We start from the raw sequence: 18,655 nt of genomic DNA, 5'->3' as shown, positions 1-18,655 counted from the left end.
ACGTGTCACTATTTGACTTCGGCCCAAGCCTATTGTGTTAAGCTGAAGCCCAGCCCAAATCAAAAGGATATGTTACACTACAAACTCATTTTTTTCCAAAAGCTATTATTTTCTATACGGGCTGTTATTTTGTACAAGGGTATACTTTTTCCCCAGAGAGGTAGACCCATGATAAGTAGGGTCTACTCATTTGTGAGAGGGATGAATTATACTCCCAAAGTATACAAAAGTTTTCATTTTTATATTAAAAAAAACTATTTCATTTATGTTTGATTGCAACTTTTTTTTTTGGTGATGAAAGTTTGATTGTAATCTTAAGAGTGCGTTTGGCTTTAAATTAAAAAACCAACTTATTTTATTATTCAGTTTATTTTTATTACTATTTATGATCTTACCGTACTTTTTGGTACTATTTATGAGTCTTACTATACTATTTCAGCTAACTTATACATTTATCTACAATATTTTCAACAAAAAATTTTCAGTTTCAGCAAAATAAGCGAATTATAAACATACCCCAAATGAGTTACAAAATAATCTCATAACTTTCTTTATTTAATTTTTTGTGTAATAACAAAAATTTAGTGGAAAATAGTCTCTTAAAAATAAGCTATACTTTTTATTTTGATCAAAAATATTTTTCCTTTAACTCCTTTTTTTTCTAATGCTAATAAATACTGAAAGACGCAGAAAGCTATCAACGAGATTTTTCCATGAAATAAATAGAGGGGAAGATTGTTTTCCTTATTGTCTATTTTCATTAATAATTTGATAGGGTTTTTTTTTTTTTTAGAAACTAATTTGATGGTATAGGGCTTTTAATATTTAACTAATTCATAAAATACTTTAGTCTAAAATATTTGAAATTCATAAATTTTGTTAATATAGACAGCAAAGCATATTATATATGGTGAAATTAGTAATTAAAATAGACAACAGAGGTAATAAATAATGTGAAAACAATATAGTTTATGGAAATTATCAAAATATGAAAAGAACAGCAAACTATTTAATATATTATAAAAAAAGACAAAAGAAAAAGGTGGAACTAGAACATGGTGGTGTACCAAAGTACCAAACTCATTGAAAGGTGAAGCAGTAAAGCAAAGCAAAGCACAATACCAATAGTATTCTTTAATTTCTCTCTTTCTTCAGAGAGAAGAGAAATGACGAAGGGCTCTGATTCCTCTTCTCTGGTTCGTCTCAATATTGGTCAGTTCTCTCTCTCTCTCTCTCAGATCATTTTCCTAGCATGATAAATGAGAACCGTAATTCAATTCCCTCTCTGTTTGGTTGCTAAGAAAACCCAAGAGAAGAGAAGAATCTAATTAATTTCGGTTTACGAAATAGAAATAGTTGTGTTTTACTAATTCCAACAACGAAAACAGTGACACTAGAATTGGGGGATTGCAGGAGGGAAGAAATATTGTACAACTGTGGATACATTGAGTCAGCGCGAGCCCGATTCAATGCTCGCCGCCATGTTTAGCGGCCGCCACACCTTGTGCCAGGATCCTCAAAAGGTATGTATGTATATATGTATATTTTTCATCTGAGGTGCTCATCAAATCTCAGTGCCATGTTTGTGTTTTCAATCCAATGTCCAATTAGTCTTAGTGGCATCAACTATTGGATAGAAAGAGGGCCTGATTGATAGCTTTGATGCTATTGCCAATTCTTAAATTTGATAACATTATTATTATTATTATTGCCTGTGTTCACTCACTTACTCATCCGCAACTCAATCACTATTCACTACTCCAAGAAAGCTTAGCGTTCCCAAATTACCTAAAATGGCATGTCTAACAACTTAGGAAACTGTAGCTCACTGTGAAGACCTTCATCATCTAAAGTCCTGAGAAAAAAGATAAATGAGAGGATTATTTACAATATGATGGGGAATTTTCTAATTGTGACAACCTGGTAGGGGCACCTAAATAGTCTAGAGCCCGTTTGGTTGGAGATTTCTAGTATCGTTGTTCAGTTTTCAGTGTTGTGGAAACACATGTTTGAGTGTTATAGAAATACGTGTTAGAAGTATTATTGTTATTTAAACACTAAAAACTGTTGTTTAAACATTGGTACCGAACAGCCCCCTAGACCCTTTTAGAATAGAATCACCCATATGGCACAAGAGTAAACCATAGCACATTATTTGCTTTAACAATCTCAAATGTCATTTACGCTAAATCACAGCTTGTCAAACTGAATTTGTCTCATACCAACTGTGGAAATGGTGTAACTAATCCTATATACTTTGATGCATTTGTTTTATGATCTTTTCATGGATGCTGTTTTTTCCAGCATCTACCATTTTATATTGATTTATTTGGTCATTGTCTAGTGATAATGGTTGTTTCTAAAATCAATTTTTGTTTTTTTATTCATATTGGATTCTTGTAGGGATATGTTTTTGTTGATAGGGATGGGAAGCATTTTCGGCATATTCTTAATTGGTTGAGGGATGGTGTTATTCCCACACTGAAAGATGGTGAATATTCGGAGCTACTCCGGGAGGCAGAGTACTATCAGTTACTTGTAAGTCATCCTTTCATCTATTTGGTTGATTTCCATTTTTTATTTATTATATATATATATATATAATTTTTAGGTTGATGTCCTTGGTGTTTTTCCAAATCTATTCTGCTAATTGCAAAACTTCAAAATCTTCCAGGGACTAATAGACGGAATTAATGCTATTCTGAACAAGAGGAAGGAAGATGATGAGTTCAATACTGAATTGACGCGTACTGATATTATCAAGTGTATACAGTCCGAGAGAGTTAGATTTCGAGGGGTTAATCTTTCTGGTCTTGATCTTTCAAAACTGGTAACTGTACCTGTTACAGAGTACTGAAATAATTTATTGCTAAAAACACTTACGTTTTTCTATGTTGTATAATTTTGTTTGAATTTATCCTGATGAAATTTCCATTCAACAAATTTTCTATGCTAGAATTTGGTTTATGTGGAGTTGTATTTTATCAGTATTAAACACTTGTGTCTACTTTGTACCTTGCAATCAGTGAAACAGCCATGGTGCTCACTTATAATGGTTGGAGAAGTAGTAATTGTACCGTCTTTTTATGTTTGCCTCTTATCTAAAATTGTTGAAGATGAGAGGCTCCTAGTGATGGGGACAAAACTAGATGGTTTGGAAAGGTTTGCAAGAGACGGGGAATCCTAATTCTAAAGTACAAATTTTAATTTGGACTAGGATGATGCTGCAAGATCCACCTGGGATTTATTTAACTAGTTTGATTGCTGGAAGTTTTATTGTATTTGGGTTTTACATTAAATCTGAGTTGCTGCCAGGTTCTCTTACTTTCTAAAGTGTTGTATTTGATTTAAAATCCAGGTACTTTTGTAATTTTTTTCATGTTGGGTTTACAGCTGCTTTATTTTAAAAGCAGTTTGTAGCCAACTAATTAAATAATCAATGTTTCCAGAAATTTTCTACAGCCATTGTCTGAGTGTGTGAAGCATTCAAACCCTAGGATTGAATATAGGTCTTTTATCCCCCTTCTTTCTACTCCATTTTCTGATTATAATAACATGAAATTCTAATACTTTCAGCCTCCACCAAAACCCCATTTTAATTTCCTTAACCTTAACCCTAGTCCAAGATACAACTCTATTAGCCCATTTTTGTTCACATCACCTAGCCTTTATACTTTATACACCTCTTTTTATCCCTGTAACAGCTACAGTGCTTACTTATGTGGGTAGAAAAATTATTAACTGAACCTTGTCTATAGACGTTTTCCTCTTTACTTAGTCTGAAATCTAAATCTTGCATGTCAATGTTTAATGTTATGTAATCATTTAGAGACATACTGCTAGTTGTAACATTGTTTAATCAAATTTTTATAGGATTCTGAAAGATTCAAAAATATTATTTATGAGATGTTGCTCCATCTGAAAGTCCTTTTTTATGAATGTGCAGGATCTGTCACTTGTGGATTTTAGTTGTGCATGTCTGAAAAATGTGTTCTTCTCACGTGCAAACCTTCTATCTGCTAAGTTCCGGGTAGGTTTATATTTAGTGCTGTAAAGGGCAATCTCTCTGTCATTAAAGATAACTTCTAATTTCCCCAAGTAAAATATTATCATTCTCAACAAGACAAAGTTTAGCTACAACCTTAATAAAATAAACATTGCTACATATTTCGAAAATCTAACCGTTGAATTGAATGCTCTTTACGCTTTTAATATACATGTCAAATTTTGTATCAATCAGATATTATTTATTATATGATCTATAAACTTATATTTTATGCATAACTTTAAACTATAAAAACTTGCAATTAAAATAGTTTATTGATGACATAGCTATTGATTTTTAATTTTCTAGAAATTTTGCAAGTATGGAGGATGTAAGAAGAAGATGTAATCCAATGATGGATTTGTCAAAATTCATTTTCAATAAAAAGATATTGAGCAAGGAGGTTACAATCAATTTTGTAGCTAAACTTTGTCTTTCTCAACAGCTTTTGTGCTTTTTATATGCAAATTTTAATATATTTGGGATTGGTTTAGTTTGGAAGATTACTACCCAGCATGTTTGATTTCTGTTTAACTTGAAGTAGGGATTCTTTATTTTGTTCATATATGTGTGAAATTATCATATATGGTAGTTCCTTTATTTCATCACTTTGAAAGTTGCATTTGATAGCGTGTTTTTGTTTTTAAATGAAATTATTTACTTATCAAATGAAAAAAATTTGCATTTGATTATCACAGGACGTTGATGCTGAGGGCTCCAACTTTCACAATGCAACTTTGCGTGAGTAAGACACTAAAGCAATTCTTTATGGTTTCAATTATATATCTGTACAGATGGCCTTCATAATGATTTTATCTTGCCTAGGAAAGGTGTGAATTTAATGGGGCAAATCTTCGTGGAGCTTTATTAGCTGGAGCTAATCTTCAGAGTGCTAATCTACAAGGCAATCTTTTTTTTAGTTTCAAATATGCTACTCTTTTAATTGATGTTAATGCATTAAAACTGACAACCTATGTTTATCATTTTATTTCGTATTAGCCTGAACCTATAGTATTACTTTATATTCTTAATTAGGAATTGTTAGTTGAGCAGAACCACATTTATTATTATATTACCTTTAGGCTCTATTTGGTTAGGGTGATTTTAGGAGGGATGGAAAAGGAGATGAGAAAAGTGGAGAGAAAATGGTATTTTGGTGTGTTTAGTTGGTGAAGAAAATTGGCAGGAAAACTGGTGGGGCCTAGGTGTTTTTTCGCTGGTCCTACTAGAATGCAATCTCCCCAATTTGGGAGAAAACTCGAGAGAAAACGACGGACAAAAAGTTCCACTTGAGAGAGACCAAATTACCACGTGCAACATTCACATTCACTTTCATTTTGTCATTTTCTTCTTCTTTTTTGACCACGCGTTTCTTCTTTCCTTTTGTCTTTTTCTGTTACTTTTTATTCCTTTTGGGTGTTCATCTGTTTTTTCTTTCCTCATCTGTTTTGGTTTTTTTTTCCTCAATCAGTTTTTTTTTTCCTCAGTTGTTTTGGATTTTTGTACTCTTTTTTATTTATTTTTTTATATAATGAAATTCACATCCATACATAATTTTTCAATAAAAATATAATTTGTTACTCTTTTTATTTTTATTAATCTAACTGGGGCTTTAAAGTAAATTTATTCAAACTACATTTTCCATCTCAATTTTCTTCTCAACCAAACAAGTTTTCCGTCCCTACACCTTTCCCCCACTCTTCCATTCCCTCCCAATTTTCTATCGGCTCACTTTTCCATCACCCAAATGAACCCTTAAAGATGACACATTATCGTACTTATCATAAAAAAGAAGAAAAAAGACCCAGTATCTTGATTCAAACAAGTATTAATGAACCAAGCTTTATTAATACTTTATAAAAACAATGGTGTGTGGGTTGATGAACTTTATGAAAGATAGAATCTAGAACAAACTATATTTTGTAACTCCAAAATATAATTGTATTCTTCACCCTAAGTTGATGAACTTGTTGAATATAGCCTCCTTTGTCTTTAGTTACTATCAAAACTCAATTTCCTTTCAAGCACGTGAGATTTGCATGACTTCACAAATTTAACGTGCAAAGGAATAAGTAAAAATGACTTATTTTGTGATACCCATTTATGGCAAGAGATTCTAAGGATTATGTAGATTTGGACAGTAAGGATGCTGGAAGTGTTTTTTGTGATGGTAAGAAAAAATATAACTAAATAAATACATAAATTAACACATATTATCTCCATGGGTAATTTCTGATAGACATAACAATAGAATAAATCTGACTGGTAGTACAAATTTAAGTAAATTTTTAAAAGAAAAAAAAAAAGCAATAATGCTATCACCCAAAATAATAATAATGACAATAGATTAAATGAATTATAATATAAATAACTAGACTCATAGGTGCAGAATATCGCGTTCTTTCATCCTTAAAATTTGAGCACATACTTTGGGAAAAGAGATATGGGTGTCTTTGCCTCATTTTCCTCCATTGCCTCCCAGGTCATCTATTTTGTAGAATGATTCCTCTGTAACAGCTTGTCTATAGGAAAATTTTTGGTGTAGAGGACTTGCTCCTTTACATCTCACATCACAATTGAAACTTTTACATAGCCTCACACATTGAGAATTTATTAGGGGTGATTTGGCCCATTCAAATGGTTATAAGGAACTTCAATTGTGGATATAAGCATGTTTACAAGTTGCGAAGGTTGGAGTGGATGTAATGTGGTTGTGTGCTAAGTTCCATATCATATGTGTGCTAAGCTGATCTGGCCTATATTAGCAGGTATAAAAAATCCCTAGTTTGCCTAATCTTTTTGACATATGATGCAGATATGCTACATGTCTGATGTCTCGAACAAATTGGATCAGAATCAATTTGGTATTGCCATGTGGCATGGGGATGTAGTATGATATGGATTACCCTGTTCAGAATGTGGAGATTTGGTAGATTGTGATGATCATCATGGCAAAGGATGACAGGGTAAAATAAGGGTTATTCAGGTAGTCCCTTTGTCTCATTTTGCTGGTCCTGCAAGCATGACCTTTTAAACAAAATGGGATGGAGGGAGTATGTATTTGGTTGATGTTGACTACTCCGTTTATGACTAGTCATTTTAGAGCATAGTAGATGCAGTTAGCACATCCTTGGATCCTAATGTATTTAATAAAATCTATAGAAAAGGTAAAAAAGAAAGGTTAAAATATGATTTTGGTTCCCATATTAGGTGTTGGTACCCGTGCAGCCTAGTAGAGATGTGACTTTAATGCTTTTTAAAAATAAGTTATATAGATAGCTATTTGGAGGTTTGTGCCGCACTATTTGATGTGGTGTATTGGCTGGAATGGAATGCTAGAAGTTCTGAGAGCTGTGAATGGTTTATTCTCAGGATTAAGTCTTTTTTCTTTCTTACTCTCCTTGAATGGACTCTAGTGTTGCCAAAATTTTCTTGTTTTTCCCTTCCTGTTCTTTTTGATCATTGTATTTTGGGCTCTTGATTTATGCCTCTATAATACATTTCTATTGACTTGGGTTGACTATTTTTTTAATAAAAGTTCTTACGTTACCTATCAAAAAATTAAAAAACATAATAGTCCTTAACATGAATTTCACGGGTCCATATGCTTTGGTTTTGTGAGATTAGCATATGGCTTAACGTACCATATTAGCATTAAGAAAGTTATGTGTGTGAGAAAAACATTTGACATTGTTTTATGCTTACTGATGTTTCATAGGGTAAGGGTAGCATTGAGGTGATTTTGAACCTTTAAGGACTAAATTGAAACACTCAATAGTTCAAGGATGAAATTGTTCTGGGACCAAAATTGTATTTTGATGAAGAACAGAGTAAATCTTCTTTATGGTCTGCTACTACTATTTCTGTTGATTCAAATTAAACAAATGAGTGAGAGAGTGGAAAGAAAAGATATAATAAGGAAAAAGTACATGCGGTGGAAAGAAGAGAAGGAAGAAAAGGTTTGTTTCAACATAGTTACCACCATCGATGATCATCTTTCTCTAATACACCCAAACTAAATATGTGCTTAAGCATTAATAGCCCATCACAACTTGGATTACATTTTCTCCCTCTACCACACTTACCTGGGTAAGTTGATACCGGAAAAGTATGAGGTTAATCAAACTCATCCAATATGATGAATGAGGGATGGCTGGATGTATATATTTTTTGGTTACATGGAATAAGAAAACACTCAAGTATTAAAAAGGGATAGATAAACTCACCACCAAAGCAAATCCAAAGAGATAAAGATATCACCACCCAAAATAATTTAGCTAAGGATATAGAACTGAATTGATGCACCACTCAATGGGATACAAAATATCACTACCCAAAGAGATACAAAAACTGAATTGCCACCCAAAGGAATCCACCCAAGGGATTAGAGATAGTTAGAAGAAACCCATATTCTGAAAGTTCAAAGGCTAATTTTTTGAAATACAATCTTTGATTTATTCATTTCAACCAAATGGCTTATGTAGTGCTTAGAACAACCTCTAATCATGAAAGAATGAAAATAACAATTAAAACATTACATTTTCAAGGCCATAGTCATATTTGACTCATAGAAACTAGGAAAACTGAGACATGAAGGCTGAATATTTCCTAGGAAGCTCCAATTAAATGCTATTTGACATCTCAGAGAAAATGACTTATTTAATCTTCAAATATCTTCTGAGTTGGTGAGAAATTTTGTTCAAAATATGGGTCTTATCTGCTAGGCTTGAAAATCAACTTGGCTGGGCTTATGAATCTGATTGGGTTGGGCTGTAGGCTTCTTTGACGCTCCTCATGCCACCATGGTTGTGGCTGCCGCATAATCTGCCACTTTGCTCCCATGTCATACTCATCCTATAGTTTAAATTTAGATCATCCCAAATTGTTTCATCCAACTTCTTGTGGTCTCCACTTGAAATCCATACATCTTCGAAATCTGATGTTCCTTGCCAATACAACAAGCATCGAGTGTGATAATCACAGTCATATTTGACTCTTTTTTTTTTTTTTTTGATAGGTAAACAGAAATCTATTATAAAAGAGAAAAAAGGAAAAGTACAAGTTGTTCATGATGATGAACAACAAGAAAAAAAAAGAACAAACAGCACAACAAAAAGAGAAATCAGGAAACTAAGCTAAGGGAAGCCATAAACTCAGAGAGAGTAGAGCAATCCATAAAACCCCAACAACGAGACCACTCAAATAGACTACGTTGGCATAACACCTTTAGCTCATCCAACGTCTTCTCATTATCCTCAAAAGAACGACGATTTCGTTCCAATCACATAATCCACATTAAGCATCCTGGAACCAAATTCCAAATATCCGAATTAAGATTCCCCAGCCACTGATGCCAACAAGATAACAAACCCACCACTGATCCTGGCATAATCCAATGAATACCAACAGCCTAAATCATAAAAGTCCATAGGGAATGAGTAACAGGACAATGAAGGAGAAGGTGGTCTACCGACTCCCCATCACAACAACACATACAACACCAAGAAGCCAAAGGGCGACCTCTAAGCATTAGATTATCCAAAGTGAGGATCCGACTATGAGCAGCAGTCCACAAAAAGAACGCCACTCGCCTAGGAATCTTTGGTTTCCAAACACCCTTCCAAGGAAACAAAGAATTCGAAGCACCCTGAATCGCATGGTAATAAGACCGCGTGTCAAACTTACCATCACCTTTTAGCCGCCAACAAAAGGTATCCCTCCTATCACCCCGAGGAATACGAGATTGGATAAGCTGGAGAAGAGAATAAGATGCAGTTAACTCCCAATCTTCAAAAGCTCTATAAAACCTTAAATCCCAAACTCTAATAGTACCCCCTTCTAGAAACCACAAAACCTCAGAGATACAAGCATCCTTAGCCGCTGAACACACAAAAAGCTCAGGATAGAGATCTTTTAGAGTATTATCACCAATCCACCTATCATGCCAAAAGCGGATACGAGTGCCTTCACCTACTACAAAAGACAGATGCTTAGAGAAGCTCACCCACCCTTCATTGATGCTTCTCCATAGGCCACACCCATGAGTCCTCCTGCACACTTTAGTACACCATCCCCCTTGACCCTCACCATATTTTGTGGAAATGACTCGCCGCCAAAGGTGGGTAATTTCATGACCATATCTCCACAATCATTTTCCTAATAAAGCTTGATTAAAAGACACCACACTTCTTATCCCCAAACCACCCATCTCGACGGGTAAACACACCTTTTCCCAAGCCACCAAAGGATATTTGAAACTCCCTTTAGAGGATCCCCAAAGAAAATTCCTCTGAATACATTCCATTCTAGCAGCCACAGATTTAGGAATAGTAAAAAGAGATAAAAAGTACGTTGGGAGGCTTGAGAGCGTACTCTTTGATTTAGGAATAGTAAAAAGAGATAAAAAGTACGTTGGGAGGCTTGAGAGCGTACTCTTTATTAACATAAGTATACCACCCTTATATAAATAGAGATGCTTCCACCCAGATAGCTTCTTCTCCATTTTCTCCAAAATAGGATTCCAAATCGAAGCAGTCATAAAAGAAGTCCCCAACAGCATCCCCAAATATTTCATAGGCAAACTTCCCACTCTACATTGAAGAATATTAGCCAGTGCATCTAGGTTATTCACCTCCCTAACAGGGACAATCTCACTTTTCCTAACATTGACCTTCAAGCCCGTAAAAGCCTGAAAACAACACAACACCAACCTAATGGACAGTAGTTGTTCCCTAGAGGCATCACAAAATAAGATAGTGTCATCAGCAAATAATAGATGGGAGATACGCACACCAATAGAGTTCACAAAGCCCATATGAAACCCCCGAATAAGATTACACTCCTCTGTCTTCTTCAAAAGTCTACTCAAAACCTCCATTATCAAAAGAAAGAAAAGCGGGGATAGTGGATCCCCTTGTCTCAATCCACGAGAACTACCAAAGAAACTTGCCGGGGAGCCATTTACCAGGACTGAAAAACGGACAGAAGTAATACAAGCCTTGATCCACCCCCTCCATTTCAACCCAAAACCCATCTGGCCCAACAAATAAAACAAGGCCTCCCAGTTCACATGGTCGTATGCTTTTTCAATATCAAGCTTGCAAACCACACCCGGTATTCTGCTCTTCAACCTGCTATCCAAGCATTCATTTGCAATAAGCACTGAATCCAGGATCTGTCTTCTGCCAACAAATGAATTTTGAGACTCAAAGATAAGATTATCCAAAACCGCCCTCAACCTATTAGCCCACACCTTGGATAGCAACTTGTACACACTACCCACCAAACTAATGGGGCGAAAGTCCTTAATGTTAACAGCATTACGCTTCTTGGGAATTAAAGTGAGAAACGAAGCATTCATAGACCGTTCAAACACAAAGTGCCGATGAAAGTAATCAAAGAAATCCATGGCATCCTTTTCCACAACACTCCAACATTTGTAAAAAAGCCATGGTGAAGCCATTAGGACCAGGGGCTTTATCACCCTCCATCTCCCTTAATACCTGGATGACTTCCTCCTTCGAGAACTCCTTCTCTAAGGATAACCTCTCTACCTCTCCAATGCATGCAAAATCTAACCCATCCATAGTAGGACGCCACACCTCATTTTCCTCAAACAACCCTTGGTAGAAGAGAACTAATTGAGAGCGCACATCAGCCTCATCCTCATAAAGAATACCATCCACCTCTAACCTCTTAATTAGATTAGCATTTCTATGGGAATTTGCTAATTTATGAAAGAAACGAATATTATTATCTCCCTCCTTCACAAACAAAGCACGAGACTTTTGTCTCCAGAAAATTTCCTCAAGAGAAGCCAAATGTTCTATGTCCCCTTTGAGCTGAATGCGACGGATCTGATCCTCATTCGATAGACCCACCGACTCCTCTCTTGCATCAAAACCCATAAGTTCAGTCAGCAAATTCTTCTTTCTAAAAGCCAAATCACCAAACACCTCCCTGTTCCACTTTTTTAAATCTACTTTCAAAGCCTTCAACTTTTGAGCCAAAATAAAACTTGGGGAGCCCGTAAAACTGTAACCAATCCACCATTGCTGAACTCTATCAACAAAACCCTCAGCTTGCAGCCACATGTTTTCAAATTTAAAGGCACTTCGGCCTCGTCGAACAACACCAGCTTCCAACAAAAGCGGACAATGATCTGAAATAACACAAGGAAGCACCCGTTGGGAAATATTCTCAAAATGTTCCTCCCAGTCTAGAGAAACCAAGGCCCTGTCAATTCTTGACATAGAGGGGATACCAAAATCTCTAAACCATGTAAAGGAAGCCCCTTCTAACGGTAAGTCAACTAAAGAATTACTCTCTATAAAGTCCGAGAAAGCAAACATAGCAGGGCTGAAGGATTCACAGCCAAGTCTTTCACTTGGGTACCTGATAATATTAAAATCCCCTACTACACACCATGCCATGGGCCACCTGGTGCGCACCCGTAATAACTCCTCGCACAAAAAAGACCGCTGTCTGTCATCATTGGGACCATATACACCTGTACAGGCCCAAACAAAATCATCCATCACCCCTCTCAATAAGACACTGACAGAAAACTTTCCAACAATAACATCCATCTTCTCAAAAACCCTCTTGTCCCAGACCAGCAAGACTCCTCCCGAAGTCTGGACAGCATCCAAAGTATCCCAATCAATGAAAGGACTTCCCCATAAACTTCGAACAAAAGCAGTGTCAATAGAAGCTACTTTCGTTTTTTGAAAACAAACAATATCACATTTCCACTCTTTAAGAAGATTCTTACAAACCTCTCTCTTCCGGGAATTGTTAGGCCCCCTTACATTCCAAGAAAGAAGGCGTAAATTCATTTAAAACCAACAATCCCCACAACATTCGAAGGAGCTCTGCTCCTGCTCCTAGAAGAGGCACCATCATAATTAACATTTGAAATAAGCCCCTTAAGCTCCCTAAGACCTCGTGACCCTGAGTTAGTAGGTTGCTTAGGCACCCCATCATCAACCACCTTGAGACATTCCTGTTCAAGAAGGCGAAACAAAGCCAAGCAATGAGCTTCATGTTTCACAATAGGAAAACCCACCATATTACAAAAATCTTTCATCAGCTGGGACACCCAACTTGAATTTGGTTCAGTTTCTGCTACCTGAGCCCCTTCTGCATCATCCTGAACCATCACCACCTCACCAAGTGTATTTGGGTCCCACCGGGTCAAAGGATTACACTCCAAAAGACAGTTATCTTTCACCCCACTACCACCACCACAGATATCAGCTTGAAACGTGAAGGCTGAAACGTGAAGGCTTGTATTTGACTCATAGAAACTAGAAACAAAATAAAGACTTGTTTGCCTAGGAGAACTGAAACGTGAAGGCTAAATATCTCCTAGGAAACCCCAATTAATGCTATTTGACTTCTTGGAGAAAATGACTTATTTAATCTTCAAATATCTTCTGAGTTGGTGGGAAATTTCATTCAAAATATGGGTCTTATTTGCTGGGTTCGAAAATCAACTTGGCTGGACTTATGAATCTGATTGGATTTAGCTGTAGGCTTCTTTGGACACTCCTCATGCCAACATGCTTGTGGCTGCCTCATAGTCTGCCACTTCGCTCCTATATGTCATAAGCGCAGAGCCCTTCACTCACCATACGAAGCACAAAGCCATTCTAGTTTTGCCTCCTCACAAAAAACACTGAGCTCTTTGCCTTTGCACCTACCCTTGCCTTGATCTTTCCAGTAATATCTATGATGGGAAACCCTAGCCAATATCTATGATGTGAGGCAAATTGTTAGTTTTTGACATGTCACGAGAAAATGTTAATTTTGACAATAATTACCAAAGTACGGTGCTTTCTGCCACAATGGGTAAGGTTTTAGGTGGATTGCTCATATTGAAGGTTCAGGAATGACAAAAGGAAGGTGCTTGCTGCATTTTCCCATGGTTTGGAGTGGGAAAATGCAGCTTACCCTTGAGTTTATTAATAATGATTTATAATTTATGTTTCTCATATTGGATTTTCATGAAAAACATATGAATTAATCATGTCGTAGTTAGAATTCCATATTCTAAGTATATTGAAGGAGAGGAGTGGATGAGACTCTGCCACAGTTTGTTTTATCTCACTTAAAATTTATGTTATATACGGAAAACCTTGATCCGAAATTAACATTTATTTTTCATGTTACAGATGCTTGTTTGATAGATTGTAGCTTCTCTGAAGCAGATCTGCGTTCTGCACACCTTCAGGTTTATAAATTTTTAATCTTTAAGCTATGTTGGACTTTAAATCCTTTGTTTCTTCTGTCCTCTTTTATGGTACATTAATTAATGGGCTAATAATGGGATGGAGGATGAGATCTTGTGTTCAAGATCCACTGGTGCGTGTCACATTTCCAATAATAATAATAATAAAAGGGGTATGACTTTGTTTCAACTATATGTTGAAGTCCCAAATATTCAGTAACTTAGGGTCATAATTTTGATTAGGTCATTGAAAAAATAGTTGTACGATAATTATTTTTTATTTTATTTTTGGATACACAGTTGTGCACTTTTAATTATCCTTGTGGGAACATATAAAGTGAAAATGTTCTATTGTTTATCAGATCTTTACATCAATGTTTTTGTTAGTTTATGGAGTTAAGGCAAGTTCAAGTCAATAAGATCTGGTTTAAGTGGAATTTATTCTTGGAAAAAAATAAAAAAGGAATTTCTTCCTCTCATAATAATGGGATGGAAGGTGAGGTTGTGAATTTAAGATTTATTGGGTGTTTATATAACACCCATAAAAAAAAAAAATATATATATATATATATATTGGTTCAGCCTTATCTACAAAATTCGGAATAACTTTTAGGAATTCAACTATCTTGCCCAAATAATTATTTGATATTTATTAGTATATATTGAATCGCAAGCACATAATTTGATACTATTCACAGGAACATGTGGCCTTTTTCTGCAAACTGTTTCTTCTGGTATTAAATGATTTTTGTTTTTCTCTGCTTCACTTTTACCATTAATTTCTGTTTATTTGTATAAACATGCATGCATGCTCACTTATATGTGTATTTGCGTGTGTTTTGAAATTTGTATTTTATATGATTTCATAGTTGAAAAATAGTTTCTTCTTTCTTCTTATCTTTTTTTTTCAATGCTAAGTTTTGAAATAATACTACTATTTTCTGATCAAAACATTGATTCTGTGGGGTTTTCCATTTTCTAATTCAAAGTTGTCATGGTATATTAAATTATTTACTCCATTAATATTTCAGAATGCTGACCTTACTAATGCGAATTTGGAGAATGCTAATCTGGAAGGAGCCAATTTAAAGGTAAATGTTTGATTTTTGCATTATCACAATTGGTATTTTGTAAGGAAGGACTAGTAGACTGTTATGTAAAAAAATTTGAGAGTATATTTGATGTCTCTTTGTGGACTGGAATGTTAAAAGAAAGGAGGGCTTGACTTGCAATGAGTTATAGCTCTACTGTCACTTCCTTCCATAATAATGTGGAGGATTAGGTCATGAGTTCAAGCCTTACCGGGTGTAACATACCAATTTTAATTTTTTTTAAAAGGAAGGACTTGAAATTTTCTGCTACTGCTTTTCAACAATTTTTCCCTCTGTTTTAATTTGGAGAGGGGGAGCACTTTGCAAAATTTTATAGATCAAGACAAGAAATTTGTGACTGGCTAGATGGTGCCATTTCAGCTCCTTTAAGTAGGGAATGTCCTATATTTGCACTTCATACACATTTATGCTGAACAAGAGTTTCTTCTTTCTTCTTTCAACTCCTTTGAGTGGGGAACATCCTATATTTAACACCTTTGTATGTTCTGTTTGATGTAGTTTTTAAATAAAAATGTCCCTTCATGGTGCCTTGAATATTATTGCCACGTGCTTATGTGTGTGCCAGTTCATGTAACAGATGATAATTACTTAAGTAAGCATGAGAAAAGAGGCAGTTACGTTATATTTGACAACAAATTATTTTTTTTCCTTTTTTTATTTATTGATAGTTTGTTTTGCTTTCTAATTTATATGTTCATATCAACTACATGTTTCAGGGGGCAACGTTGAGTAATGCCAACTTGAAGGGTGCAAACCTACAACGAGCTTATTTACGGCAGGTCAATCTTCGAGAAACAGTAAGTTGACATAAACTGGGTTTTAAATGTTGTGAATTTATTTAATATTCTCCAGTTATTTTAGAGGGTTAGATTTAGTGGTCAATAAGTTCTACCTAAACTAGCCCCTCCTTCCCTTATGAGTGTTAGGTGGAGGGTGAGGTTATGGGTTCAACTTACCAATTAAAAAATAATAATAATAATGGTTTCATATTTTAATTTTACCAAAAAACTTTCTTTAACTGTTAACAATGAAATGACAGAAATTAAAGCTCAAAATATGATGATATTAAAATTGTCAATAGTAAAAAAATTCATGTGAGAAGGATAGCCTGCATAGTGATGCATGTTAGAGTGGGGTGCAAATGAGTTGAGCTTTGTTAATTCTGGTATTTTCTTAATATAATTGTTAATGCTAATCAATATTTGGCATGCCTGGAACTCTGTGCATCTGTCCAATTTTCTGTCACCAAGTATATGCTTTTGACCTTATGTTATTGGAAATTCATAATAATAATAAGATTGACATTTTATCGTTTCTCCTAATTATATTAGGCCAAACTACACTATTGGTCCCTAAAGTTTAACCTTTGAGTGCTATTGGTCTGGTCCCTTAGGTTTCAAATAAGCACTGTGGTCCCTCAAGTTTATAAATGAGCGCAATTGGTCCTTCTGTTAACAATCGTCAATTTCAGTGCCAATGTTTCTAAAAAAAACAATGACATGGCAATTTTGAGTGACATGGCATCAATATTAATATAAAAAATTTAAAAACGTTACTAACTCATTGAAAAAACCTTGACCCTATAGAAAATCACCCAACCCATTTTGTGAACTGGTATTCTCAATCGAAGAAACGAGAAAGAGAGATATGAAATCCCAGTGCCGTCCAAAGAATGATCAAAATCAAACTCAAATCTCATCAATTTTTCCCCGCATTGTAGTTGTTGACGTGGTCTATAGTAAATGATCAAAATCAAACTCTTCTATATCACTATTAATTATAATTAGGCTATCAGTTCTCTCTCACCTTTTAACGTAGTCACCAATCTTGATTAAAGAGGCTACGTCTCTCTCTGCCAAAAAATTCCTTCAATTTCTCAGATGATATGCCCTCCTCCTCCTACTCTTCCTCTCAACAAGTTTGTTTTACATGTTTGGCAATAATTCCATAATTATGTACCTGAAAAATAACTCTCGTAACTGAACCCAACCCAAAAAGCAATTTGAAAGAAAGATACATAGTAACAGATACAGTGAGAATTTTAATCATTCTTGGGCTTTGAGAAAAAGTGAAAAATAGAAAATCAAATTCAAATTTGAGAAACAAAAAGGGGAGAAAAGAATTCCCAACAAGTTTGATTTTGATTTGGGAATACCCATTTGCTTACGGGTCATAAAATGGGTTGGGTGATTTTCTAACTGGTCATGGGTTTTTTAGTGAGTCAGCAATGGTTTTTAATTTTTTAATGTTAAAATTGATGTCATGTCATTTGAAATTTGCCATGTCATTATTCTGTTAGCCACGTAGGCATTGAGACTAACAACTGTTAACAAAAAGATCAATTGCTCTCATTTTTTAAACTTAAAGGACTAAATAGTGTTCATTTGAAACTTGAAGGACCAATAGTGCTCAATAGGCAAATTTCAGAGACTAATAGTGTAGTTTTGCCATTATATTAATTATCCTTTATGCATTGATAATTTTTCCTCAGCATTTGGAAGGCGCAAAGCTTGATGGTGCCAACTTGAATGGAGCAATCAGATGACATTGGAGCGAAATTGTAAATTCCTAGAATAGGTTGTTACAGTCACTATAATATATGTGCAGCCTATCTTATTTTCATACCTTCTCTCAATGAAAATATTGTGCAAATTGTGGGTAGTTGCTATTGTAATTTATTTAAATTAGAGCTCAGTGCAAAATACATATATATATATATATATATATATTACATGCTTCTGGTTTATATTACAGAATATGCTTGTACAAAAGCATTTTCAGAGAAGAACAGTGTCACTGGGGTGGTCAAGTGGCTTCGACGAGATGCCTCAGTGGCTTCTTTTGTAAGCTCAAAGATTGTAAACATGGATGTTTTGTTTATGGCTTGTGTGCAGCTCAAATGTCAGGATATGGATACTGAAGTTTAATGGTCTGTCTGTTGGCATGGTCATTGCTTAGTTTGGGAGTAGGATAGGTTTTTGCTTTTAACTTCAAATTAGATGGTGGTTCAAAAGGTCAACGCCTTTCTGTCGGGGAGATCAACTAAAAATATGTCCTTTAATATTTGGTCAATCTTTTCAAGTTTTTAGGTAAATTACATTGACACTTCAGGTGTAATGAAATTAAACTTATTATATTCAATTTTCTAGAAATAACACCATGTCTCAAATGATCACATTATAATAATTGATATTTCCTCTCCAAATTATTTGGTGGTTCAATTTCACTATAATTGAAGTTTTAGAGTAATTTATCCTTTAAAAAAAA

At 34.9% G+C, this 18,655-nt stretch overlaps 2 protein-coding genes across 2 annotated transcripts in view; both read left to right on the top strand.

Moving 5' to 3' along the window:
* LOC126693107 (co-chaperone protein p23-2) overlaps positions 1–7,433 on the top strand; it is a 58,597-nt gene extending 51,164 nt beyond the window's left edge. Inside the window, exon 4 of the mRNA XM_050388981.1 lies at positions 6,792–7,433. Coding sequence (XP_050244938.1) covers positions 6,792–6,877 — 86 coding nt within the window. The 3' untranslated portion in view covers positions 6,878–7,433. The remainder of the gene's footprint in view (positions 1–6,791) is intronic.
* Positions 1,045–18,268, top strand: LOC126693106 (FH protein interacting protein FIP2). Its single transcript, XM_050388979.1, has 11 exons — positions 1,045–1,212; positions 1,414–1,523; positions 2,404–2,538; positions 2,675–2,830; positions 3,947–4,030; positions 4,744–4,790; positions 4,876–4,949; positions 14,221–14,279; positions 15,308–15,367; positions 16,105–16,185; positions 17,880–18,268. Exons 1-11 carry the CDS (start codon positions 1,167–1,169, stop codon positions 17,931–17,933), a joined length of 906 nt encoding a protein of 301 aa, XP_050244936.1. The 5' UTR covers positions 1,045–1,166; the 3' UTR covers positions 17,934–18,268.
* Positions 18,269–18,655: the final 387 nt, after the last annotated feature.

The sequence above is a fragment of the Quercus robur genome, chromosome 7, assembly GCF_932294415.1.
Source record: "Quercus robur chromosome 7, dhQueRobu3.1, whole genome shotgun sequence".
Classification (NCBI taxonomy): Eukaryota; Viridiplantae; Streptophyta; class Magnoliopsida; order Fagales; family Fagaceae; genus Quercus; species Quercus robur.
This window is presented reverse-complemented; position numbering and strand designations above follow the sequence as displayed.